The 27795-nt window shown below is 43.9% G+C and overlaps 2 protein-coding genes across 7 annotated transcripts; one reads left to right on the forward strand and one right to left on the reverse strand.

Moving 5' to 3' along the window:
- Window positions 1-26936, forward strand: LOC133474200 (UDP-glucuronosyltransferase 2A2-like). 6 transcript variants are annotated; one of them, XR_009787405.1, is made up of 4 exons: window positions 1011-1658; window positions 1742-3211; window positions 4100-4817; window positions 25667-26936. XR_009787405.1 is itself a non-coding variant. In XM_061765660.1 (3 exons), the coding sequence occupies exons 1-3, from the start codon at window positions 1654-1656 to the stop codon at window positions 4158-4160; spliced, it is 1536 nt and encodes a 511-aa protein (XP_061621644.1). In that variant the 5' UTR covers window positions 1011-1653; the 3' UTR covers window positions 4161-5164. The 6 variants fall into 6 exon arrangements, 4 of the variants coding, with proteins under 4 accessions (XP_061621641.1, XP_061621643.1, XP_061621644.1 ...); XR_009787406.1 differs by having other exon boundaries at window positions 4100-4336; XM_061765660.1 differs by lacking the exon at window positions 25667-26936 and having other exon boundaries at window positions 4100-5164.
- On the reverse strand, window positions 12519-25757 carry LOC133474201 (neuronal acetylcholine receptor subunit alpha-3-like). Its single transcript, XM_061765661.1, has 6 exons — window positions 25694-25757; window positions 23193-23332; window positions 20466-20510; window positions 17817-17926; window positions 15460-16639; window positions 12519-13226 (listed from the first exon to the last, which is right to left on the reverse strand). The coding sequence occupies exons 1-6, from the start codon at window positions 25755-25757 to the stop codon at window positions 13098-13100; spliced, it is 1668 nt and encodes a 555-aa protein (XP_061621645.1). The 3' UTR covers window positions 12519-13097.
- Window positions 26937-27795: the final 859 nt, after the last annotated feature.

Raw genomic sequence — 27795 nt, forward strand, 5'->3', positions numbered from 1 at the left:
TGGAATCCTTGTGCTCGATGGCACACAAGCTCTGTCTCATGTTGTGCATGGATGCACGGACCTGTTCTTGAAACGCCTGTGTGAAGAGACTGGATAAACATCAACACAGGTAGTCAGTGGAAGTGCATTTTAATCCGAGCACCAAGGTATAGTACTGAATGCCACACTTTAATCAGAAATTGAAATAAATACTGAATTACACAGAGTAGAACATTATGCAGACTGTAAGAGGTTGCAAGATAAATGTTTGTTATAAATTTGTGGAAAGTGTTTGTATGGGCCTTTAGATTTTTCCTGATCCTTGTAATTTACGGGAAGTACATTTGGAAAGAGTTCTCTGGTAAGGTAGCTCGGGGTTAGCATGTTTGCCTCACAATTCATAAATTCAAGATTTGGATTTTGGCTGTGGCCTCCCAGTGTCGAGTTAGTTCATGGGTGGATTTTCCTGGGTACTCCATCTTCCTTCCACATTCCCAAATCATACATGTTATGTTCATTAAAGATTTTAAATTGTCCATATGTGTGAATGGTTACGTCTCGATATGTGCCCTGCGACTGACTGACGACCAGTCCGTTGTGTACACCCCCTCTCGCCCAAAGGCAGCTGGGATAGGCTCCAGCTGATCCCTGACCTGATCAAACTTTTTTTCACCTTGAAAATTGATCGGCGGTAGGGGGTTATCGACCAGAACTTTTTTTTTCTCGGCCCGTCTGTCTATGGTGGCTGTGGCCACCCTTGGCCACCCCCTGTGAGACAACCAACTGTCAAGATGTCTGTGGCAACTGTGAAAACATGCAAATTTGGGTAACATCGTCACCGTCACGTCATCGTTGGTTAAAAAAAAAAAAAAAAAACGAGCATGATGCAAACGCAACTTCCATCCAAGCAACCTTAACACTGCCAACCCTCCCAGTTAACATGGATCTTTGACTTCAAAAGTTGTCAATGGCAGTGAATGAGATAAGAAGACAAACTATTGTTGTTGTATTTTCCTAAAAAGACAATGTTTAAGATGCTGAGCTGATCTAATCTTTTCCTCCTTATGCAAAAGATAAGCAGTTTGTTTTGAATGATTTTGTTCACTTTCTGTATTGAATGTTATCCAAACTGTGACCTTAAAACCAAAGCACGTACCGAACAGTGATTTTTGGCATGCTGTTACAACGCTAGTGATTATACATTTACAGTAAATGGTTTCCCCATTATTAGTAGCCCGCTGAGGGCAACCATGATTACAATGTTTACAATGATGAAAACAAGTTTGACATCCGTGACTTAGATAGAGTCTTCAATGAACCTACAATGCATGTGGGAGGATGCTGGAGTACCCGCAGAAAAACCCACACAGCCGGAATTCCAGCCCCGACCCTCGGGACTGTGACGCAGACGTGGTAAGCTACTGGTTAAGGTCACCATTCTGCCGCGAACAGTGCAATTACTTCTAAAGAAAACAGCAAATACCACTTGGGGTGTAAGTACAATGAAAAGCTAAGTGAAAACAGATGTGAATATGTCTGAAACGCATCACCAAACTGACCATGCAGGTCAGCATTCCACAAGAGGGGGAAAAAAAGAGTGAATGTTAGAAAGCTGCTCGGTGATTCAGACCTGAGAAATACAATACTCTGGGTGATCTAAGTTGCTCCATATATATGAGGTATGTTTACAATCTGATACTTGAAAACAAAAGTGAAATATGTGTCGTACACTCGACTGAGCTTGTGCTGTTTACTTCTTCAGGTTAAAGATGCCCGAGCATGGAAACACACTTCTCTTCCTAGCATCCTTTGCGTTTTTGTCATCATGGAGAGTTTGTTACAGTGGCAAGATTCTAGTAGTACCCTTCGAGGGCAGCCACTGGGTAAACATGGAAATTTTGGTCAAAGCACTCCATGCTCGCGGACACTCCATAGACGTGATTCGGACCGACAAGAGCTGGTACATCAAAGACAGCATGCCACACTACGACGCCATCACAGTATCCGTCAACGAAGTGTTTGACTCGGTCTTTGTCAACCCCCTGCTGGAGGGTATATTTGCTCTGGAGAGGGAGCAAAGCTCTGTGATGGCCTTTGTGGGTCTGCAGCTTGAAATATTCAAAGCTATGTCCGGTATGAGCAAGATCATGTGCAAATTAGCCAGCAAGATATTACGAGATGACGATTTAATGGCTCGTCTGAAGGAGCGTCAGTATGACCTGGTCCTCACTGACCCTGCGCTGGGCACGGGTGTCATCTTGGCTCATGCCCTACAGGTACCTTTAGTCTATAATGTGCGCTGGATGGCAAGTAAGGAGGGCCATCTGGTCCTGGCGCCTTCTCCTTTGTCTTATGTTCCCATTGTCGGCTCCGGACTGTCTGATAAAATGACTTTCCTTCAGAAAATCAAGAATCTTGGGTACTTCGCCATTGGGGAATTTCAGTATAGATTTTTAGTCATGCCCCAATATCAAGCTGTTTGTGACCAGTTCTTTGGCCCAGAGGTGAGATATGATGAACTTGTACAGAGAGCAGACCTATGGCTCATGAGAGCGGACTTTGTCTTTGAGTTTCCTCGCCCTACCATGCCCAACATAATCTACATGGGAGGATTCCAATGCAAGCCTGCTGGACCTCTACCTGACCATCTGGAGACGTTTGTGCAGAGTTCTGGAGAACACGGTGTCATCATCATGACTTTGGGGACTATGGTGAGCCAACTACCTACAGATATAGGTGATGAGATCGCGGCGGCTTTTGCAAAGCTCCCCCAGAAGGTCATCTGGAGCTACAAAGGTGCTAAACCTGCCACTCTGGGCAACAACACTCTCGTGGTGGACTGGATCCCGCAGAAAGACCTCCTTGGACATCCCAAGGTGAAGCTCATCGTGGCTCACGGAGGGACAAATGGTGTCCAGGAAGCAATTTACCACGGAGTCCCAGTAGTAGGAATACCCCTGTTTTTCGACCAGCATGACAACCTGCGGCGTCTCACAGAGAGAGGAGCAGCTGTGGTAGTCACGTTAGCCTCAGTGGACAAAGACGACAACTTCCTGAAGGCCCTACAGGAAGTTCTTACTAATCCAACCTACCGGAACAACATGCAGAGGCTTTCCAGGCTGCATAGTGACCAGCCCATCCCGCCGATCGACAACGCCCTCTTCTGGATCGAGTTTGTCATGAGGTACAAGGGCGCAGCTCACCTGAGGACAGAGTCCTACAAGCTTCCCTGGTACGCCTACCACTCTGTGGACATCGTCTTTACTTTCTGTACAACGGTGGCAGTGATGATTTTGCTCCCAGTTGTGTTCTTTAGGATGCATGTCTTCAAAACAATTACAAAATGAGCTGCTTCTTTGACCATATTATGAGCAATCACACTGTTCAGAATTATCTCTCCTAATTATTGATGATGATAGAAATAATTGTATCTAAAAGTGTCTTTGACTAGCCAGCGCTATCAAAATTGCTTGTAATACTACACTTCTGTCTGAGCTTGATTGTCTTACAGATGAACGCTTTTTAAGGGTTTACTCTACCCAAGGCCTATACTTAAAGTACAAAATATTTCTTTATGTGAAACCGATCTATGGCACACAAAAAATGTTGGGAACACTATTCCAGGTCTTTTGTGCATATGGTAAAAAAATAAAGAAAGAAAGACAAAGAAAGAAAGAAAGAAAGAAAATGTGTTTTTTAATAATCAATGATAATCCATTCACATTTACACCACAATTGTATGAGATATAATTTCTAATTATATTATTTATATTTGTATTTAACTACAAACAATTAACCAATCAATCATTCAATAATTAATTACACTTTTTAAATATTTAATTACGCAATCCTTTCATGAAATACATTTCAACTGCAACCAAACAGACAAATATATATATATTGCAAATTTGACACATCACAGAAAAGAGTCTTGTTAACAAGCTGGACAATGGATGAATGGAATTTTTAAAAATGGCAAAGTATTGTCTCTATAAACTGGTCAAGAATTGAAACCTTTCAGGCTGCAGACGTTGCGGGCGCGTCGCTAAATGCAAAGAAAACCCCGCCTTTCAGCTGTTAATCAAATAAGTGCCTTCCTTCACTCCTCTTCCCTACACAGGAAGAGGAGAATTTGCAGCGACCGAGATTGGACATGCTTCCACGGGCTTTCAGCGGCGTAACGTTCTTCTGTGGCCGTCGAAATGTGCGCCATAAGCGTCCAAAAACGCGCGACGGAGCCCTGGATGAATTTTGTTCCCTTTCCTCGCCCTGCGACTTGAGGCCGGCAACTGTGAGGATGACGGCCGTAACTCTGTTGTGCCGGATGTCCGGCAGCTTCTCTAACCGCTGTCCAGAGGTGGGAAGTAACGAAGTTCTTCAATTCATTTTTCGGGTATCTGGACTTGAGTATTTTTTTTGGGCGACTTTTTACCTTTACTCTTTACTTTAAAAAAATATATATTTGTACTATATACTCCTTACATTTTTTTCTTTAAAAATGAGCTCGTTAACTTTTAAAACCTAAAGTTAGCAACGACCCGAAGTAAAAAGCAGAACGCCGAAAAAAACGGAATCCGGAAGTAAGCGACCAACCATTGATCATAGACATCCCTCTTTTCGCGTGACTACAGCGACACAAACATATAGTGGGGGCAAGGTTTTGGCGCATTCCATGTAGCTAAGCTAGTGGGGGCAAAGTGTTGGCTTGTTCCTTGTTTGTGGACAGCACGGTCGGAAACCAAAATAACAAAGATGCCTGCACATTGTGCTGCGTTCAGTTGCACACACGTCGTACGATCACAACAAGGGAGCGCTGAACTGTGGATAACCTTTCATAGGTAAGAATATTTGTGCTTTTTTTCCACTGCTTTGGGTGAATCATGTTAATATTTTTAGAAAGCTAGCTTGTTGAAGTCTATCTCGATGGCAGTAAATTATGTCACATTTCAGCATTAACATATTATTTTCAACAATTTTTCACACACATTGGCACTATGCCAAATATTGTAAATAAAGCAAATTGAAAATAGCCATAATTTGCTCCTTTTCGACTAGTTTCAGTCAGCCCCTCCTCCCTCCCCAGTTGGCAGTGGGCAAATAAATGAACCAAATCTAGCTTTTCGATTTTTATTTATGTTGTACATTATATAACTTTATTTTGAACAAATAAATGCTCATATTTTCATTTAAGCCTACCTGTTTTTGTTTTGTCCATTGGTGCCCCCAGAGAACGCAAGCCAATCATCTGGAGAGATACAAAAATCTCACTATATGTATCTTATTATTGGGTTGAGTTGTGTTTTTACATACAGTGGGTACAGGAAAGTATTCAGACTACCTTAAAATTGTCACTCTTTTTTTATATTGCAGCCATTTGCTAAAATAATTTAAGTTCCTTTTTTTTTTCAACATTAATGTACACACAGAACCCCATATTGACAGAAAAAAAATGGAATTGTTGACATTTTTGATTTATTAAAAAAGAAAAACTGAAATATTACACAACCATAAGTATTCAGACCATTTACTCAGTATTTAGTAGAAGCACCCTTTTGAGCTAATACAGCAATGAGTCTTTTTGGGAATGATGCAACAAGTTTTTAACACCTGGATTTGGGGATCCTCTGCCATTCCTCCTTACAGATCCTCTACATTTCTGTCAGGTTGGATGGTGAATGTTGGTGGGCAGCCATTTTCAGGTCTTTCCAGACCTCAATTGGGTTTAACTCAGGGCTCTGGCTGGGCCATTCAAAAACAGTCACGGAATTGTTCTGAAGCCACTCCTTCGGTATTGTAGCTGTGTGCTTAGGGTCATTGTCTTATTTGAAGGTGAACCTTCGGCCCAGTCTGAGGTTCTGAGCACTCTGGAGAAAGTTTTTGTCCAGGATATCCCTGAAACTGGCCGCATTCATCTTTCCTTCGATTGCAACCAGTCTCCTTGTCCCAGCAACTGCAAAACACACCCACGGCATGATGCTGTCACCACCATGCTTCACTGTTGGGACTGTATTTGACAGGTGCCTGGTTTTCTCCACACATGCCACTGAGAATTAAGGCCAACACTTTCTATCTTGGTCTCATCAGACCAGAGAATCTTGTTTCTCACCAGCTTGGATTTCTTCAGGTGTTTTTTTTTTTTTTTTTTTTTTTTTTTTTTTTATAGCAAACTCCATGCGGGCTTTCAGGTGTCTTGCACTGAGGAGATGCTTCCGTCGGGCCACTCTGCCATAAAGACCTGACTGGTGGAGGGCTGCAGTGATGGTTGACTTTCTAGAACTTTCTCCCATCTCCCGACTGGAGCTCAGCCACAGTGATCTTTTGGTTCTTCTTTACCTCTCTCACCAAAGCTCTTCTCCCCCAATTGCTCAGTTTGGCCAGACGGCCACCTCTAGGAAGGGTTCTGATTGTCCCAAACATCTTCCATTTCAGGATTATGGAGGCCACTGTGGTCTTAGGAACCTTAAGTGCAGCAGAAATATTTTTGTAACCTTGGCCAGATCTGTGCCTTGCCACAATTCTGTCTCTGAGGTCTTCAGGCAGTTCATTTGACCTCATGATTCTTATTTGCTCTGACATGCACTTTGAGATGTAAGGTCTTCTATAGACAGGGGTGTGGCTTTCCTAATAAAGTCCCAATCAGTATAATCAAACACAGCTGGACTCCAATGAAGGTGCAGAACCATCTCAAGGAGAATCAGAAGAAATGGACAGCACCAGAGTTAAATATATGAGTGTCACAGCAAAGGGTCTGAATACTGTGTGAAATTTCAATTTTTTCTTTTTTAATAAATCAGCAAAAATTTCAACAATTACGTTTTTTTTCTGTCAATATGGGGTGCTGTGTGTACATTAATTAGGCAATTAACTTAAATGATTTTAACAAATGGGTGCCATATAACAAAGAGTGAAAAATTTAAGGGGGTCTGAAAACTTTCCGTACCCACTATAAGTACATTTATAAGTTGTACTTTTGTACTATGACTTAACTTTCACCAGTTGTTTTTTGCACAAATATAAATAATTTTACTCAAGTACTAAATACAAGTACTTTTACTTTTTTAATCTATTAATGGGTTCCAGTAAAGAGGAATGGGGAAGTGGCAATTACGCCGAATGGCCACTGCATGGTATAAGGGTGCTTGGTGTTTATATAGTGAGGGAGGAAGTATTACAGTACTTGATCATGTAAATTCTCGATGGGGTGAATTTAAAAAAAAAAAAAAAAAAAAAAAGAACAGCAGGCCGTAAGTGGCCCACGGAACATCCTTTGCCTGCTTTTGGGACACCTTTGTTCTTGCACTGTTCAGCAGTTTGCTGGAAATTCCGAGTGGCTTTTGGTAAACTAAACAAAAATAATAATAATTACAGGGTGTCCTCGATATGACGGTCATGACATATGCGGTTTCTGAATGGAGTCCCAATGAACTAGTTTCTGCAGCGGTCGTAGTCACGTATGGGTCACGTGGCACAAGACGGCATGCTCAGTTACAGCCATACCTAATTATGAATTTGCTACTGCATTATGGTAAATTAGTGATAGACTACAGCACATTCCGATATATGTAAATTCGGGGTACCTCGCCGCTGTAGGAAGCAATCGCCCCACCTCATATCGCAGTTTGGACCTTGGAGACCACATAGACTGCTACCACCATGACGGACAGGGAATTAAGGAGAAAGTGAGACTACTGTCAATATACCTGTTCCAACTCTGAAATTGATGTTTGTAAAAATCCATCCATTTGCTATACTGCTTATCCTTACTAGGGTTGCGAGCATGCTGGAGCCTATCCCAGCTATCTTCGGGCACCCTGAACTGGTCGCCAACCAATCGCAGGGCACATAAACCATTATTCGCACTCACGTTCACACCTACGGGCCATTGAGAGTCTTCAAAAATATATATATATTTCATATATATATATATCCATCCATCCATTTTCTGAGCCGCTTCTCCTCACTAGGGTCGCGGGCGTGCTGGAGCCTATCCCAGCTGTCATCGGGCAGGAGGCGGGGTACACCCTGAACTGGTTGCCAGCCAATCGCAGGGCACATAGAAACAAACAACCTTTCGCACTCACAGTCATGCCTACGGGCAATTTAGAGTCTCCAATTGATGCATGTTTTTTGGGATGTGGGAGGAAACCGGAGTGCCCGGAGAAAACCACGCAGGCACGAGGAGAACATGCAAACTACACACAGGCAGGGCCAGGGATTGAACCCGGGTCCTCAGAACTGTGAGGCTGACGCTCTAACCAGTCGGCCACCGTGCTGCTATATATATATGTTTATTATATATTTTAGTACAGTATTCGTATAGTCATCCCTCCCAATAAGGTTTTATAAGGTCACATCACTGGAGGTGGGGCTCGAAGGCCAGCGCCTGGTGGCCGGGCCAGCACCCATGGGGCCCATCCAGGGACAGCCCGAAAGGTAACATGGATTCCCCTTTCCATGGGCTCACCACCTGTGGGAGGGGCCATAGGGGTCGGGTGTAGTGTGAGCTTGGCGGTGGCCGAAGGCGGGGACCTTGGCGATCCAATACCTGGCTACAGAAACTGGCTCTAGGGACATGGAATGTCACCTCTCTGGCAGTTAAGGAGCCCTGCGCTGGTGTGTGAGGTTGAGAAGTTCTGACTAGATAGTTGGTTCTCACCTCCATGCATGGTTTGGGCTCTGGTACCAGTCCTCTTGAGAGTGGTTGGACTCTCTTCCACTCTGAAGTCGCCCACGGTGAGAGGCGCTGAGCAGTTGTTGGTGGCAGTTAGGCAGTAGTGCCTGGCAGCCCTGCCCCCACCCTCTAGGCTCACTGACCTCTCCAGATGTTAATGCACTACACCACTCTGGGGTGCACTGATACACGGGTTAGGGCCAATGACTGTCAGTCAGGGACCTGGCAGTCATAGTAACAGGGTCTCAGTTACTTGCATGGTGGTGCTCCTGCCCCCCCCCCCCCCCCCCCTTATTGTTCCCTTGTTGGATGTCCCTATCCGCCCTCCTTTCGCTTGTGTATGCCCACACTTGTACTCTCGTCCTGTAGACGTTTATAATTTACATAATTAATGCCACCTCACTTCAGTCAAGACCCTTGTCCTGCATGCTTCTTCTCCTGTCCTTGTCCTGTTCTATCTTGTCCTGTCCTTCCCTCACAGGGTGTAGCACTACAGCCCCATGCAACACTCATATTTAAGGTTTCATTGTTGTAGATAATGTAATGATTTTTCTTCTCTCATCCTGTTTACAATTAATGCTTTGTCTTTTGTCTTTGTTTCTCTCTCACTTCTAGAAACTTTGTTCTGTTCGACTGATCAAGTCTGATTCTTAATAAACCTCAATTATAATACTAAGAAACCACAGCGGAAGCTGAAAAACTCCACTGTGACACAGTAAAACTGTTCCCGCAAAAAAGGGGTTCCATTCTGCTTGACCTAAAAACCAAAGGACAAAAAAAAAAAATGGCGTTCACCCCGTAGGACGAGAGGGCAGCCTCCTTCCGACTTTGGGTGGGGGGACGGGTTCTGACTGTTGTTTGTGCCTATGCACCAAAAAGTAGTTCAGAGTACCCACCCTTTTTGGAGTCCTTGGATAGGGTGCTGGAGAGCGCTCCCGCTGGGGACTGCTTCTTTCTGCTGGGGGATTTCAATGCTCATGTGCGCAATGAGACCTGGAAGGGCGTGATTGGGAGGAACGCCACCCACCCCCCCCCCGATCAGAACCCGAGTGGTGTTCTGTTATCGGACTTCTGTGCTCACCACAGATTGTCCATAACAAACACCATGTTCAAGCATAAGGGTGTCCACACGTGCACTTGGCACCATGACACCCTAGGTCGCAGTTCGATGATCGACTTTGTGGTCGAGAGAGGGGCAGAGCTGTCAACTGCTCACCACCTGGTGGTGAATTAGCTCCGATGATGGGGGAAGATGCTGCTCCGGCCCAAACGTATTGTGAGGGTCTGCTGGGAACTTCTGGCAGAATCCCCTGTCAGAAGGACTTTCAACTCTCACCTCCGGCAGAACTTCACCCACATCTCGGGGGAGGCGGGGGACATTGAGTCAGAGTGGACCATGTTCCACGCCTCTACTGCCGAGGCGGTCGACCGGAGCTGTGGCCGTAGTCTCTGCCTGTCGTGGCGGCAATCCCCGAACTTGTTGGTGGACACCAGCGGTGAGGGATGACGTCAAGCTGAAGAAGGAGTCCCATTTGGCCTTTTTGGCCTTGGGACTCCTGAGGCAGCTGATGGGTACCGGCTGGCCAAGCGGAATGCAGCTTTGGTGGTCGCTGAAGCAAAAACCTGGACATGGGAGGAGTTTGGTGAGGTAATGGAGAAAGACTTCTGGGCGGCTTCGAGGAAATTCCCGTCCACCATCCGGCGTCTCAGGAGCTAGAAGCAATGCACCATCAACACTGTGTATAGTGGGAATGGGGCGCTGCTGCCCTCGACTGAGGATGTTCTGAGCCGGTGGGGAGAATACCTAGAAGATCTCCTCAATTCCACCGAAAAGCCTTCCCATGAGGAAGCAGAGTCTGGGGTCTCTGAGGGGGGCTTTCCTATCTCTGGGGCTGAGGTCACCGAGGTGGTTAAAAAGCTCCTTGGTGGCAAGGCCTCAGGGGTAGATTAGATTCGCCCGGAGTTCCTAAAGGCTCTGGATGTTGTGGGGCTGTCCTGGTTGACACGCCTCTGCAACATCGCGTGGACATCGGGGACAGTGCCTCTGGATTGGAAGACTGGGGTGGTGGTCCCCCTTTTTAAAACGGGAACTGGAGGGTGTGTTTCAACTACGGGGGGATCACTCCTCCCTGGTAAGGTCGATTCAGGGGTGCTGGAGAGGAGGGTCCGTCGGCAAGCCGAATCTCTGATTCAGGAGGAGCAGTGTGGTTTTCGTCCTGGCCGTGGAACAGTGGACCAGCTCTACACCATCGGCAGGGTCCTTGATGGTGCATGGGAGTTCGCCCAAACAGTCTACATGTGTTTTGTGGAAGGCCTTTGACCGTGTCCCTCGGGGTGTCCTGGGGGGGTCCTTGGGGAGTATGGGGTGCTGAACCCACTGATACGGGCTGTTCGGTCCCTGTACGACCAGTGTCAGTGTTTGGTCCGCATTGCCGGCAGTAAGTCTGATTCGTTTCCGGTGAGGGTTGGACTTCCCCAAGGCTGCCCTTTGTCACTGATTCTGTTCATAACTTTTACGGACAGAATTTCCAGGCGCAGCTGAGGTGTAGAGAGGGTCCGATTGGGTGACCTCAGTATCACATCTTTGTTTTTTGAGGATGATGTGGTTCTGTTGGCTTCATCAAGCCATGATCTCCAACTCTCACTGGAGGGGTTCTCAGCCGAGTGCGAAGCGGCTGGGATGACAATCAGCACCTCCAAATCTGAGACCATGGTCCTTAGTCGAAAAAGAATGGAGTGCCCTCTCCAGGTCGGGAATTGGAACCTGCCCCAAGTGGAGGAGTTCAAGTATCAGTGCAGCGTCTGCAGTGATGCGGGCGTTGTATCGGTCTGTTGTGGTGAAGAAGGAGCTAAACCGAAAGGCGAAGTTCTCTATTTACCGGTCGATCTACGGTCCTACCCTCAACTATGGTCATGAGCGACTGAAAGAACAAGATCCCGGATACAACAGGCCGAAATGAGTTTCCTCCGCAGGGTGCCTGGGTTCTTCCTTAGCGATAGGGTGAGAAGCTTGGTCATCCAGGAGGGGCTCAGAGTAGAGCCGCTGCTTCTCCAGATTTGAGAGGAGCCAGAGGAGGTGGCTCGGCTCTGAATAGGATGCCTTCTGAAACACTCCCTGGTGAGGTGTTCCGGGCACATCCCACCAGGAGGAGACCCCGGGGATGACCCAGGACACACTGGAGAGACTACGTCTCTCGGCTGGCCTGAGAATGCTTCGGGGTCGCCGCGGAAGAGCTGGAGGAAGTGGCTGGGGAGCGGGAAGTCTCGACTTCCCTGCCAAAACTGCTGCCCCCGCGACCCGACCCCGGATAAGTGGAAGAAAATGGATGGATGGATGGATGGAAGGTCACATTATAGAGACTGCTATAGAGAAATGCTGTCTGGTTGGGAGATTTTGCTCTGAGTTTGTTAAATACAATTTCCTATCATCATCCCCTGCAGCATGCATTTAACACAGACTGGATTTTCTTCTAAAGACAAACCTGTGTGAATCTGTCTTTGTATCAGTATGTTTTTAAAATGAGAAACTGCAGCATATCCCTCAATATCACATCCATGAGCACTAAATGCCACAATGAAATCATTCATCTGCACCTTGGTTTTGACACATTTTGCCAATTTGGTGCAGACTCCAGGATGGAAAAATGCAGAAAATATACATTTTTAGGCCAGGAAGTGAGGCTTGGAGGCTCTTTGTCACAGACTCTCATTATTGATTGTCCAATGAACTCACATTGCTTCGAGGGGGCACCCAGATGATATGGAGCAGAGTGATAAATGGAGCCTTGCTGTCCCCAAAGGCATCCCACCGATGATTTATTCACCAATAGATAGAGGAAGTCAACATGGCCTGGAATAAGTGTTTGCAGTCATTATTTATAATTTTTTGGTATCTTTAAATCCCATAGTTTCTGGGTTTATATCATTTTTTTTTATCCATTTAATATGTTCCTTGGGCTGAATGGTGATATCGCTCTGAGGTTCAAATCTCTGCTCAGGCCCTCATGTATGGGATTCACATTCCAAAATGCATGTTTGGTTCACTGAAGTTCTTAAATTGTCCAAAGTTGTGTATATGAGTGTGCTTGTCTATATGTACCCTATGACTGGCTGGTGACCAGTCCAGGGTATACAGCGTCTCCTCTTACTCAGAGTCAGCTGGGATAGGCTCCAGCTGGATGGAGATGTCCATTTTTAACGTCACTGTTGCGGGTTATTTGTTGCAGTAGCACAAGATCACCATACGGTGTCGCTCCATGATCATAATGTTTTTTTCCCCCAGGTTGCCACTCAATTTGTTTCATTCTAAGCAGACCAATTTCGAGTTCCTACGGTTTGTGAAATGCCTGACGTTGTTACGTTGATGTCATGTCTTTCAAGCGGTCCTAAAAAAATCTGTGGATTCTGACAGTTTGAATTGTTAGAAAAAAATAAAAATAATATGCATTCATATATCTTCCCCGAGTAGAAGAGGCTGAATGAAAAGGCCAGCGGTTCCTAGGATGCACACCAGGATGAAAACCCACAGGAAAATGCGATCGATCACCATGGCGACATATTTCCAATCGTCCTGAACCTGCAAGAGGAGCGACAATGACAAACAAGTGAATGAAAGCAAGATACAAACAGTGATGAAAAGATTCTACTGCCTCCCAATTAGGCATTTTGAACACTCAAATTCCTCGTCCATCAAAACTAAGCAAAATTACCTTAACCAAGCTCAGAAATATGAAGGTGAGAGTTCTTAAATCCATCCATTTTCTGAACCACTTAACCTCACTGGATTCAAGGGTGTGCTGGCTCCCATCTCATCTGACTTTGAGAGAGAGGCGGGGTACACAATGAACTGGTCACCAGCCAATCACACGGCACATACAGGCAAACAACTGCACTCACATTCACACCTAGGGACAATTTAGCGTTCAGTTTACTTACCATGCATGTTTTTGGAATGTGAGAGGAAAGCGGACTATCCAGAGAAAACCCACGCAGGCACGGGGAGAACATGCAAACTCCACACAGGCAGGGCCGGATTTGAACCCCGGTCCTCAGAACTGTGAGGCAGATGTGCTAACCAGTCGGTCACCGTGCCGCCTGCATTATTATTATTATTATTATTATTACTACTACTACTACTTCACAAAGGATACACTATCAATATTTAGTCTTACTGCTCACCAAACACAGGTGCAAGCCCCACTGATTGCACGAGGAGAGCCTGAAGTGATGGCCAATCGCATACGTAATTATACGGATGTAAGGAGGATGCTTGTCCTCATTAGGGACATGGATGAACTCTAGCCTATCCAAAACAAAAAAGGGGGAAAAAAAAGTGTGTGTAGTGCACTTGAGATGACCAACAGCACACCACACACATAAGTATACCTCCACCAATAATCGCAGGTCCCGTACCCCAAACAAGAGAGGCATATAAGAGGCAGAACAGTGACACCGGGGACAATATTATGAATCCCAGTTTCTCGAGTCCTACGCAGGACACGCCCCCGCTGCAATATGACTGGCTGCTGCATCCGTCCCCACTGCAATATGATTGGCTGCTGCATCAAGGGCAGGAGAGCAGTATGCACTTCAGTGTGCGCAAAGTTATTATGAATCACCCTAACCCTAACCAAAACCCTAACCAGTTCGGTTGTTTTTATCTTGTACAACAGTGATACTTATTTGGAATGGTCATAGGGCACATCTTGCCTGTATGCAGCAGGCAATCATACTGCAGCAGGGCGTGTCCTGCCTAGAATTCCAGTGGGATTCATAATAACGTGACTTTGTATTCCATCACTGATGGAATACAAAGAAGAAGAAAAAGTAAGAGCGAAAGAAGAAGAAATCGAAGAAGCTAGGCTAACTGTTAGCTATGGTAGCAAAATTGCAGATATCAACTCAAGTTCAATGACTTCTGGCACACATTATACAAACACTCAATACAACCAGCTGTGCCTCAGGTTGCTTCCTGATTGGGTATCGTCCTGTCTCACCTCATAATCACGGAGTCTGTGGCTTGGCCGAACTCTGTGTTGACCACAACAGGATTCAAATAAACCCGTGGTTCCCCTATTTAGCCACCTTTTGCCATTCATACAACAGAAAAACAGGTTTACGTTCAACTAACCCACATTCCAAAAGCATGCATGCTAGATTAATAGAACTCCAAATTGCTCTTAGGTTTGAATGTGAGTGTGAATGCTTGTTTGTCTGTGTTTCGTCTGTATGTACCTCGCAATTGGGTGGCGAGTTGCAACCAGTCAAATATTATATTATATACTATTTGTGACATTTTTGTTTAGTGGTGTACCGTGAAAGTTTGCTCTTGTAAGATATGTGCCTTACGATTGTTTTTTATGAGCATTTTACATGCAGATTGGGGAGGGAAGAAAATCCCTCCTACCTCACACACCACACCACAAGATATTCGTTCCCCACTTTAGCCTTATCGGGGTTATGGAAATTAGCCTATCCCAGGTGAAATAAGGCAATATTCTGGGTCTTTTTTTTCTGTAAAACAGAGAAAATTGTTGTTCTGTCTGCACTTTGGAGCCTTTAATTCATTTACAAGCAGTCCTCACATTGGAGGTTTCTAAATTTAAACATTTTTTATAGTTTCTATGAAAACCTGAACATGTGCAATTACTAAACTGGAAACCATCCATTCATTTCAGGTTAATCGCTTAGGATAACCTTTTGGAGGCATTTGAGAATCAGGCTTTTGTAGACTTTGATCGCAAGTGAGGGAACATGCTCAAATTGGGCCAGTGTTGGTATGTGTGAATCCCCCGTTTGTGAGCTCTCACCTCCTTTGCCTCATTCTGCATTCTCATATTTTCTGCGATGTATCTGACGCTCTCGATGGCCTCCCTGACCTCAGGGGAGAACGGCAGCAGAGAAAGGACTCCTGCATCCAGAGACTCCGAGCTGGAGCATTGACTCCCCGCTTCGGGCATGCCGCCTCCAGTCAGAACCCCTAGGCTGGCCAAGCCGCCGCCGCCTCTAGAGTCCGCTGGCAGTTTCCCGGACCTCTGATGCCAACAGCTGTTGCAGTGTCCCTCACGGCACAGCGAGCCCAATCCGGTGCTTTTGGTCAGTTTGCTTGTGTTCAAGTTGTTGAGATTGGAGAGCTCTGTTTTATTTGGGAGCCTCTGGCGGTTGGTCAGACTGCACACCACGCTGGAGGCCAGAGCCTGAGCCTTGTGGTGGGAGCCCGAGGCGTGACCGCCGTACGGTCTCGGGTGGATCATCTCAACGGTCTCCCTCGTCTTCTCCGGGTCCCTCTCCGGTCGGGTCATGAACATGACTTTGGGCAGCAGCCCCAGAAAGACGCCGCGCACCCACTGCGGCATGGTGTGGGTCTTAGGCGTGCGGTAGTGAACGTTCAGCACGAATACGGTGATGACGATGGAAAGGGTGACGAAAATCATGGTGAAAAGGAGGTACTCGCCGATCAGCGGTATGACCAGTGAGGTGGAGGGGATGGTCTCGGTGATGACCAGAAGGAATACGGTCAGGGAGAGCAGCACGGAGATGCACAGCGTGACCTTCTCGCCGCAGTCGGACGGCAGGTAGAAGACGAGCACAGTGAGGAAGGAGATGAGCAGGCAGGGAATGATCATGTTGATGGTGTAGAAGAGTGGCAGGCGACGGATGTATAACGAGTATGTGATGTCCGTGTAGATCTCCTCGCAGCAGTTGTACTTGATGTCGTGCTTGTAGCCAGGGGCGTCGATGATCATCCACTCGCCGCTCTCCCAGAAGTCTTTGAGGTTGATGGTGGAGCCGATCAGCACCAGGTCGATCTTGGCCTTGTCATAGGTCCAGGAGCCGAACTTCATGGTGCAGTTCTGGTAGTCGAAGGGGAAGTAGGTGACATCGATCTTGCACGAGCTCTTGAAGATGGCGGGAGGGATCCATGTGATCTCGCCGTTGTACCGGAGCAGAGCCTTCGTCTTGTCGTCAACCTGGAAGTCGCCGACTGCACTGTGGAGAGAAACAGAGGCGGGATGGAGGAACTACATTTGAGTTTTCACATTTCGTCCTTTTAAAACAAACTGAACCAAAAAGTAACCCCATGGAAAAGGTTCTCAGTTATTTCACATTTACATTCTGAGTTCACTGGAACTTGGGTCCAATTAAGGTCTGTCAAGGTCTTTGTTTTGTTTTATGCATTTGTTTGCACTTCTAGCCCTCCAAACATCCATCCATTTTCTCTTTAACATTCATTTTCATTACGTTAAAATAGAAGCAAATGACTTTTTTGATTAGAAATGTGTTAATGTGCTATTAAATTGTTATATAAAGTGCTATTTTCTTAAATAATGTCTGTATCTTAATTAAAAAAAAATCTCAATAATGCAGTAGGTCTATGAAATTATACGATTGGATGCAGATCCAAATTTGGTTTGTATGGCAAATTTGAATCAGTTAAAAGAGTCATCTGTCTATTGTCTATTGCACGTGACCTGCTCAGGGTCACGAGTGAGGGCTAGCCAATCCTTGCTGACTTTGGGCGAGAGGGGTACACCCTGAACTGGTCGCCAAGCAATCAGCCAAAAAAAACCAAACTCAGAGCATTTTGTCTTTTTTTGTACATTTGTAAACACCTGTGATTGCCTGGCACCCTGTCCAGGGTCTACACTTAGTAGTTAGCCTGGAGTTACACTCCAGCTCAGCCCAGGACCCTAGTGAGAATAAGCAGTATAGAAAATTACTGGAAGGATTTGGAAACACTCAAAACGCACCCCACTTGAGATGACCTCAGATGATAGTTTTAGTTCAGCTTGCTTCAAGGTTTGCTTAGTATGCCCACAGAAGTCTGGGATTACATTTTTTATTTTTATTTTTTTTATTTTTTTTTGAGGCCTTATCAGACCCGAGTAAGACAAGACCTGGAACCAGGATTTTAATATAAAGGATCACAATATGGCGCACCTAATAGACTTCATGGAGCCCCCGCAAATATGGACATTGACATACGTCTACTCAAAAATAATTACTGGATTTCATTACAACATACAATTTGAGGGGAAAACAGCGAACAAAAAGCAATCGAACACAAACAACCCAAAAATATATAGACAGTAACAAGGCCAGCTTGTTATTGTTGAATATCCTTCCCTTAAAAAAATAAATAAATAAATAAATAAAAATCACTCACTTATTGTACAGCACTATGTCAGGCTTCCATATCCTGTTGGACGGCACCCGAATAAACTCGACGCCTCCGAAATCTTTTGGGTTCCACTTGAGCTTGTAGTCATTCCAGATCTAAAACAATACATCATTACAACTTACATTCAATACCAGTAAAAGATAGCACATTTTGTGCATTTAGGACTGAAAAATAAATACATGAATAATAACGTCAGGGTATAACATGAGGACTCTTTTTATAGTGCATACACGCTTTGAAACTCATTTTCATGTAAATTTACCTTCCGAGCAAGTGACAAATCAAGTCCATTTGGTGGCTCAGTGGTCGATTGAAAGATTAGGATTTTAATGCCTGGCACAAGATAAAAATTAATACAAAAAGAGGTCATGAATCGCACCATATAACGTAAGATGAAACAACATACTGTATACAGTAATTCACATGCTTTGATTTTAAAGTCATCCGCTCCCTCTCACCCCCACACCATATAGAAGCAATAAAAGTTATTCAGTGCGCACAGAAGGAAGTAAAATGTGCTTAATGGGCCTTTTTGTGCTGGCGGTTCTCGTGAGAGCCTTAAAAGGATAATAGCGAACCGGCTAGTGGTGCTGTAAAACTTGCACTTAATTAAGTGTCGGGCGGGGGGGCTTGTCGCCCCCCTTTCACGTATAAATGCAAATGTCTGTTGAAAAAAAAAAAAAATGTAGTGAACTACTGCATGTGATGTTTAAACCTGGTGGTCCTGAGGAACGATATGGGACCTCTGTGGATAACAGTGCAACATCCATGTGTATACAATGACTCAGGACACTTCATTAGGTACACCTATATAATCCAATGATATCTGTATCAAAAACTTGGCTTTTACAAAGATAATAAATCTATACAGTGGAACCTCTATTACCCAACACAATTTGCTTAGCATCTCTGGTCTACCGTCAGTCAACTTCAAAATTTAGCTCATAAGAAATGTAGTATTCAAAATTGAAATAATTTTCAAAAGAAAATTCCTTTAGAAAATAATGGAAATTTAAATAATTTTGACAATTGTTTCATAAGAAATGATCTATGAAAAGAATTTCTGAAAAAAAGAGAAAAAAAAATGAAATAGAAATGATTTGAAAAAGATCATCAAAATAAACAATGTAAATGGGAAAAAAAATTATTATAGGAAACAGAATATGGACATGGAAATAAAATATTTAGGGTTTTTTTCTACATAAGAAATAATGGAAATAAAAACATAATCATGGGGAAAAAAGAGAAACAGAACAGTTTCTGTGCAACAAAGGGGTTTTGTATACTTCCTGTGTCATGTTTTGTATTATGATGGCTATTTAGTGAAAAATTGCAGTCAGTCAGAACGAGGTTTGATAGGGGAGAGAGAGACAAAGGTGAGGATAGAGAGAAAAGTTGGAACGCTAGCTGTAAAACAAAAAAAAACAGGACAAAACATATGACACTACAATGTTACATTGGAGTCATATTTTTCCTGAACAGTAGTGCTACACCCCGTGAGTTAGGAACAGGACCGCATAGAATAGGAGTGGATGGGACAGGATGGGGGCAGTACAAAAACAGAAGCAGGCAGGGGTAGTGAAGGCAGCAGTGCTAAGTCCCCGGCTTGTGTCTACTGAAATGTTCAAGTGAATCAACACTGTCACACATGCACAATAAAGGTCAGGAGTGTCCTGGAGTTGCTGATGAGGGGTAAGGACCCCACCCCCACCCAGCCAAGATGGAAGGGAAACCCAGGTGGTCCACCAGCCCCCACAGAGGCGGCAGAACCAGCCACCCGTGGGGGAATGCTGTGGCCCCCCCCTCGCTAACCAACATCCCAACCCACTGCCCCATGTGCACCACTGCAGCTACACCCACCAGCAGATTCCGCAGCAATCCCCATTTGTAACATTTTCTCATAGGAAATGGTGAAAATGAGAATCTCAAACCACAGAGCTACTTGCACAGAATTAATCCTTTGATGCTCACTGAACTGAGGTCTCACATGAGTTCAGAGGTGTATTTCCCCCAAAATTTGTGGTCCAATTCTGAATTTTACAACTTCAGTGGTACCACTGTAGTTTGTTTTTATCCAGCTTTCTCGTGTTAACTCCAATAATTAGTAAGGACATGGTTGATGCAGTCACTGATGGTGTAGTGGTACACTCGCCTGACTTTGGTGCAGGCAGCGTGGGGTCGGTTCCCAGTCAGTGACGTTGTGAATGTGAGTGCGAATGGTTGTCCGTGTCTATATGTGCCCTGCGACTGACTGGCGACCAATTCAGGGTGTAGTCCGCCTTTCGCCCGAAGTCAGCTGGGATAGGCTCCAGCGTCCCGCGACCCTAACCAGGATAAGCGGTGTTGAAAATGGATGGATGGATGGTTGATGCATTTAAAGGACACCCGTCACTGTTAATTTCAAATCAAATTCATCCATTCCCTCTGCTTATTTGGACCTAGGCCCATGTTGTGATGCTTATCAGGTGGTTTTAAGAAACTGGACTACAAAAGATCAATGTGCTTAAAAGCCACCCCCTCATCTTTCTTAATAATTGAAGCTGCCGGTCTCCAGTCATGGACTGTGTGAGACAGGGGAAAGGATCCATACAGGGCCCCCTTTGCCTCAAGGTCCAATTGGGGTGGTGAACTTACATGTCTCAGCCACAGGTTGGTCTCCATGATCTGGTTGACTTCATCCTGACAACAGAGCACCAGAGAGGATTTTAGGACAAGATACACTTGAATATTTTAGCAGCAAAAACAGCTAGATTGCGGTCACGGGCCATCGTCCAACTTGATACCCGCGTGCTTCCAGCATTCCGGGGAGTACAGCCGGATAACTAAAGTGCTATTGTTTTAGACGGGATGATTTGTATGTCGGGGAGGAGCTAAGTTTAGCCTGGGTTGTTATAGAGTAGTAATCGCATGCGTTTGTACTCGCACACTTAGGGTTGATTTTTTTTTTTTTTTTTTTTAAATCAAAACAACTCAACAACTTGGAAAAGTTTTTTTCCTTTTAAAGAAGTCAACATTTTTGAAGGGTATGGTCCTCCAATATTGGCCTCTGCTCTAATAGACATAGTGCCACAGTTCACCACTAGGTGTGTCAGTCAGTCACTTGAAAAATATCATCACCCCTCCCCAAATAATGGCCTGCTTTTTTTTTTTTGGGTCAACATTTAATAACACTGTGGTCCTAAAATATTGACCTGCGCACTAATAGATGCTACGCCTCCGTTAATCACTACTACAAAAATATAATCCCCTCTACCCAAATAAACGTCTCTTTTTTCCCTCTTAAATGAAGTCAACATTTTTTAACTCAGTCAGTCAGTAGGTGTGTCATCCACTCGAAAAATATAATCACCGCTTCCCAAATAATCGCCTGCTTTTTTTCCTATTACAGTTTTTCTCTGTTGGTTTGGTACATTTCTCAAATCATCCTCAACATTTTTAAAACAGTCACTCCATTTCTCAAAACAATTCACACAAAACACCATGGATTACCAGAAAAAGCCAGTCTCTTGCTCAAAATCCTTTGTTTATCACTCTGAAGTAAATATCTGTGTTAATGAACATGTCATTGCCATCTTGTGTCACTGTGTTAGGATAAACAGTGAAATTGCTTAGTCATGTTGTTAATATTTTAGTGGACACGGTCTGGAGGGATCTTCGGACGTAAAATATGATACAATTATTTTAAATTCAAGGTTACACCTTAGTGTATGTGGACGATTGATTGCAAGAGACTGGACAAGATTCACAGTTACACTTTTACTCAACTCAACCCACAACTGAACTTAGAGTAATTTACATAGCGTGTTCAACATAAAGTAATAATACAATAATACAATCATTAAAAAAATAAAAAATAAAGCTCCAGTCAAAATACACCATAGCGTTATCACCATAGCTTGAGTGTTTGTAGTGTAATTTGTCGACGGCCCATGTAATTGCACAGAAAGGAAAAGAAAAAAGAAATAAAACAAAAGTAGAAATGTGAAAATAGTACAGTCTCCTTGGGGAATAGTGCTGTAGAAATGCAGTCTTCCTACACCTATACGTTCATATACTGTACGTTCGTTACTGACGTTACTGGCTGTTGGGCCACAAATTCTCATCCACGTTAAAATGGATACAGTAACTTCTCTAGCGATGAGCTATTTCAGAAAACTGATTGATCATTGCTTAATCTAACCCTTCACACATTTCTCTTTGTTGGAGAAGGTCTAGATTCACCTGGGGAAAAAGTCTAGGAAATGTATAGAAATATGTATGCCATATTATGACAGCATTGGATTTTAGTGGAGTCACTGATGGTGTAGTGCAACATTCGCATGACTTCAGTGCAGGCAGCGTGGGTTCAGTTCGTACTCAGTGAATGTGAGTCTGAATGGTTGTCTGTCTCTATGTGTGCCCTGCGACTGACTGGTGACCAGTTCAGGGTGTAGTCTGCCTTTCACCCGAAGTCAGCTGGTTTAGAGAATGGATGGATTATGACAACTTGTTCAACCATTTTGCATGTAAAGACTTGGGCAATGGATAAATGCCTAACTGTTGTGGGGGGTGAGACAATTCAACAGAGACGCATTGCAATAGATTTTTATCAGCATGACATGTCACATATTAATGAGAAATCCGCCCATCTCAAATGCCAGGCGGAAGGACCAACTGGAATAGCTTGAAAGGGGCATTTTGGGTATTTCCGGAACAAATTATCTTGCAAACCTGATAAAAGGACATCAAACATGACAAAAAAATATATAATTAAAATCATTGATGGGAAGGGACCTTTAGGAGTATAGTCTTAAAAATAGTGTTTGAGTAAACTGAATGAACACAATTGGTAAGAAACTTTCCTCACTTTGAGTTTCAGTCACAGGCATTTTTTTCATAGAGCCTGAATTGGAATTTTCAAACACCATTAGCTTAATAGTCTTTTTGGATGACACCAGAAAACCAGAAAACAAGGAGAAAAAAAAACCACACACACAAAAAGAGTTCATTTGCATCGATTCAACCTTTACAGATTACCATGACCAGGATGAGAATCTCCACAGACAGACAGAAAGAAAGAACACAATTGGTATTTTTTATTATTGCTATTGTGAGGATAAGCTGAATGACTTGGGCATTTATGCTATTAGGCTAACGATTCCTAACATACCACCCACAATGCTGCCCTTCTAGTCACCTGCTGCCCCTCTCAGAAGAGTACAAACTCAATCCAAAGCCAAAATTGTCACACGGCTTGGTTGGATGGTTGACCATCAGGTCATGCCTTCATGCTCATTAAGCGGAGTGATGAATGTTTGAAGGAGCTGCTTTGTAAATCGCGGCCACGTATCGACGTACTGTTTAGACAGCCAAACTACTCACCACTTTGACCAGCTGGGACATGGACACCTCGAACTGCACAACGACTGGCTCGGACACGTTCTGCACCGGTCGAATGTACTGGTTGTACTTGGAGAAGATGACGGAGAAGAGCTTCTGCTCGCCCTCAGAACATGCACCTCCTGATATCGCAAGACAGACAGAATGACCGACTGTGTGTGTGTGTGTGTGTCTATATATTATATATATATATATTATTATATATATATATATATATTATATTTTATATATATATATATATATATATATATATATATATATATTATATTTTATATATATATATATATATTATATTTTATATATATATATATATATATATATATATATATATATATATATATATATATATATAGCGGCACGGTGGACGACTGGTTAGAGCGTCAGCCTCACAGTTCTCAGGACCCGGGTTCAATCCCCGGCCCCACCTGTGTGGAGTTTGCATGTTCTCCCCGTGCCTGCGTGGGTTTTCTCCAGGCACTCCAGTTTCCTCCCAAAAACATGCATTAATTGAAGACTCTAAATTGCCCGTAGGTGTGAGTGCGAATGTTTGTTTGATTGTGCCCTGCGTTTGGCTGGCAACCAGTTCAGGGTGTACCCCGCCTCCTGCCCGATGATAGCTGGGATAGGCTCCAGCACGCCCGCGACCCTAGTGAGGAGAAGCGGCTCAGAAAATGGATGGATGGATATATATATATACACACACACGCAATCCATGCATCTTTAAAACTTTTTGAAATGTTATTTTCAAAAAATATGAATGAATTAAAACAAAACAATAATTTGAAATAAAAAAAACAGGTTGTAGGTTGAGGTTTTAAATAGCATATCGTAAATTTAACATTTTTAAACTTTTGATAATTTTTATTACATTTGTTGTTTCAAACAATGCAGAACCTGTCAGTGCACAATTTCCCGGTATACTGATTACACTGATGGGCACGTCAGAGCTCCACTACCAAAATGGAGGAATGGAAGAAACAGCATCGTTCGGACTGATGGGAGGCAAATTCACTCGCATTGTCCATTCCTTGCTCTGGACTATAGGCTACTTTTAGTGGTAAAAGATATAGGGTGAGACAATGTGCTACATAGAGGCCATGACATGTGATCCAACTTTTCAAATGCCAGGCAGAAAACATTTAAAGCAAATACCTGACCTGTAGTGTTATGAAAAAAGTGTCCTTAAATGGCAATTTAGCTTTAGGTCTGTTTAATTTCTGCCAGAGATATAGTCTACTGGTTTTTCTACTGTTTTGTAATGAAATGCATGTTTCCAGAGCTAACAATATTCCCATCTGTGTCAATTATTATGTTATAGTTATCCATCCATCCATCCATCCATTCTCAACATCGCTTATCCTGTTCAGATTTACAGGGCTCTTGAACCTATCCCAGCTGACTCCGGGCAAAAGGCGAACTACAGCCTGAACTGGTTGTCAGTCAGTCACAGGGCACATAGACAGACAACCATACGCACTCACATTCACACCATCATTTAGCAGGAACTGAACCCACGCTGCCTGAACCGAAGTCAGGCGAATGTTGCACTACACCATCAGTGACTCCACTAAAATCCATCCATTCATCCATTTTCTATACCGCTTATCGTCACTAGGGTTGGGCGTGCTGGAGCCTATCCCAACTATCTTCGAGCGAGAGGCGGAGTACACCGTGAACTGGTCGCCAGCCAATCACAGGACACATATAAACAAACAACCATTCACACTCACATTCACACCTATGGGGAATTTAGAGTCTTCAATCAACCTACCACACATGCTTTTGGGATGTGGGAGGAAATCGGAGTGCCCGGAGAAAACCCACCCAGGCACAGGGAGAACATGAAAACTCCACACATGCGGGGCCGGATTTGAACCTGGGTCCTCAGAACTGTGAGGCAGATGCGATAACCAGTCATCCACCGTGCCCACTAAAATCCATATATATATATATATATATATTTATATATATATATATATATTTTAGGACTAATATTCTTATACGATCATAACGCGATTAATCGAGTTTAATTACAAAGGCTGTCATATATATATATATAGAGAGAGAGAGAGAGAGAGAGAGAGAGAGCATATCATAAAATTTTGTGGGGTTGGGGGTGTCCAAAAAACAGACTTTTCTGTTTTTTTCTCTTGAAGTAAGGACAGAAAAATACAATATTTTTTAAAGTACTTTTTCTTGATACATGCATTCACTCCATCGCTCCAATAAGTAATGACTGGAGTCTCCTTTTTATGGATTTATTATACTATATTTCTGCAAGGCAATCTTAAAATTATACTTTATACTTTTTTATATTTAGGGGTACAAATTCAAATGTAAAATAAATACATAAATAAATGAAAGAAGTCAACCTACGCCACTGTATGTTAAAACATGCTGTTTAAAAGCAGCACCCTATGTAATTAACTAAACTCTGTTATTCTTTCAATGTTAAGTCACAGAATGGGAGCAATCCAACTCACCCTGCAGATGCAACAGAAAGAAGGAGCAGGTGCACGCAAAAAGGAGGCAAAAACTGCTTTTCATTTTCCTGCTGCTGCAATGGATCCAGGCTCGGAGAAAGTGAAGAAGAGGAAGAGTGAAAGGATGCCAAGAGGGAAGGAGAGCAAGCGGGAGAGAGGGAGGTTGATCGCCACGGAAACCTATGGAAAGCTGATGTGGCACAAAGCCTGAGTAACTGTATTTTCTAGTATTATACATATTCTTCCCGGATAAGTAGGACTTTTTAAACGGATGAATTTACATTGACTTCAAACAATCTAGTTGAAGGAATTCAACCTTCACTTGTAAACCTTCCTCTTACAACCACAACCACTAAAGTAAAATACTCTTAAAGTTGGATATTTTATTTAACTCATTTTGCATTTTTGTTCATCAACTGCAGAGTGTACACTGAAAAAGAAGTCCTTTGAATTTACTTAATTTGAATATGTACATTAGTTGCGCAAGATTAAAATGTGTTAAACTAACATATAGCATTTGATTATTATACAGGAAAAGAGGATAAAATTATACGGGGCCCCAGACATGACATGAGGGGGGGGATAACTATTTCGTGCGCACAAACTACTACATTGTGCGCATGAACAACTACTTTGTGTGCACAAACTACTATAATAAACTATTATGCGAAGTATTACTTTGTGCGCACGAACTACCACTTTGTGCGCACAAAATAGTTATTCTATATGTACAAAGTAGTTGTTTGTGCTCACGAAATAGTTACAGGGTGTGCACGAAGTCCATACTGGACAGGAGGGTAAGGAAATCGAACGCACCCTCTTTCGAAGTTGAAAGTCGAGGCAGCGTTGGCGTTCCGACAAACACACAACGAGTAGTCTAATACTCGCTGTAACAAAGTAGCAAACATGGACCCAATCAAATAACTGCCTAAATGTAGGCTCTCCAGATTTTAATGCACCACACCACTCGGGGGGGCACTGATACACGGGGTAGGGCCAATGACTGCCACTCGGGGACCTGGCAGTCATAGTAACAGGGGGGGGGACGTGGGTCTCACTTACTTGCATGGGGGTGCTCCTGAAGCCGGGCCCCCCGGGCTGGATGACTGCTTGGTGTTGGGGCTGACCTCTCATGGCCCGCGGCTGCTCCTTTGGTTCCCCCCCCCCCCTTATCGTTCCCTTGTCGGGTGCCCCTATCCGCCCTCCTTTCCAACCAACATTTGTTGCTCTCCTGGGGATGGAGGGTGGGGTGGGGGGGTTGCATTGGGTCTATGGGTCCCCCAGTGGGTGGCCAGTTGTCGGGGCGCCTCGGTGGGGCCAGTGGACCGCCATGGGTCCCATGGGTGGGCCGGGTTGGTCTCGGGTGGTTACCCTCCAATCCAGTACGGAGCCACGGCTTCTTCGTGTGCACGCAGTAACTACATCACGCACACGAACAATTACTTCGTGCGCACACTGTAACTATTATGTGCGCACGAAGAAGTAGTTTGTGCGCACAAATTAGTTGCTCGTGCGCACAAATTAGTAGTTTGTCAGCACAAACTACTTCATCGTGCGCACCATAAAATTAAGCCGGTTTATCACATTTTAATAATGTGCAACCAAAAACGTTTTTTCATTATTGGTGTTTATTTGAAGAAGAATCACCTTTTATTGTCATGAACATGCATGCACATGAAATTTGTTCTGTGCATTTTACCCATCACAGTGAACACATACACATGTTAGTGGAACACACTGGAGCATGGTGCAGGGACCCCACAGCCATGAGTCCGGGGGATGTTGGCGGATGGTCCAGTCAGGGTCTTGAACCTAAATCCCCCACGGTGGCAGGCGATGATCTTAACCATTGGCCCACGGCTGCCCATTGTTTGGGGGAGACTCCTCTATCTGCCATCAACTACACACCCATTGTACATAATTATAATAAAAATATTTTTAAAACCACACCCTTTTAAAAGGTAGACAGAGGTACCTATAGCACGGTGTATGTCAGAGCTCACTCCATGATTTCAGGAAAACTGTGCAACATAATGCACAATTCTTTAAACAATTAGTTTTAAGACCAAACCTTAAAAAAACCAAAACAAAAATTATTATTA

Source organism: Phyllopteryx taeniolatus, chromosome 2 (genome assembly GCF_024500385.1).
Source record: "Phyllopteryx taeniolatus isolate TA_2022b chromosome 2, UOR_Ptae_1.2, whole genome shotgun sequence".
NCBI classification, from domain to species: domain Eukaryota; kingdom Metazoa; phylum Chordata; class Actinopteri; order Syngnathiformes; family Syngnathidae; genus Phyllopteryx; species Phyllopteryx taeniolatus.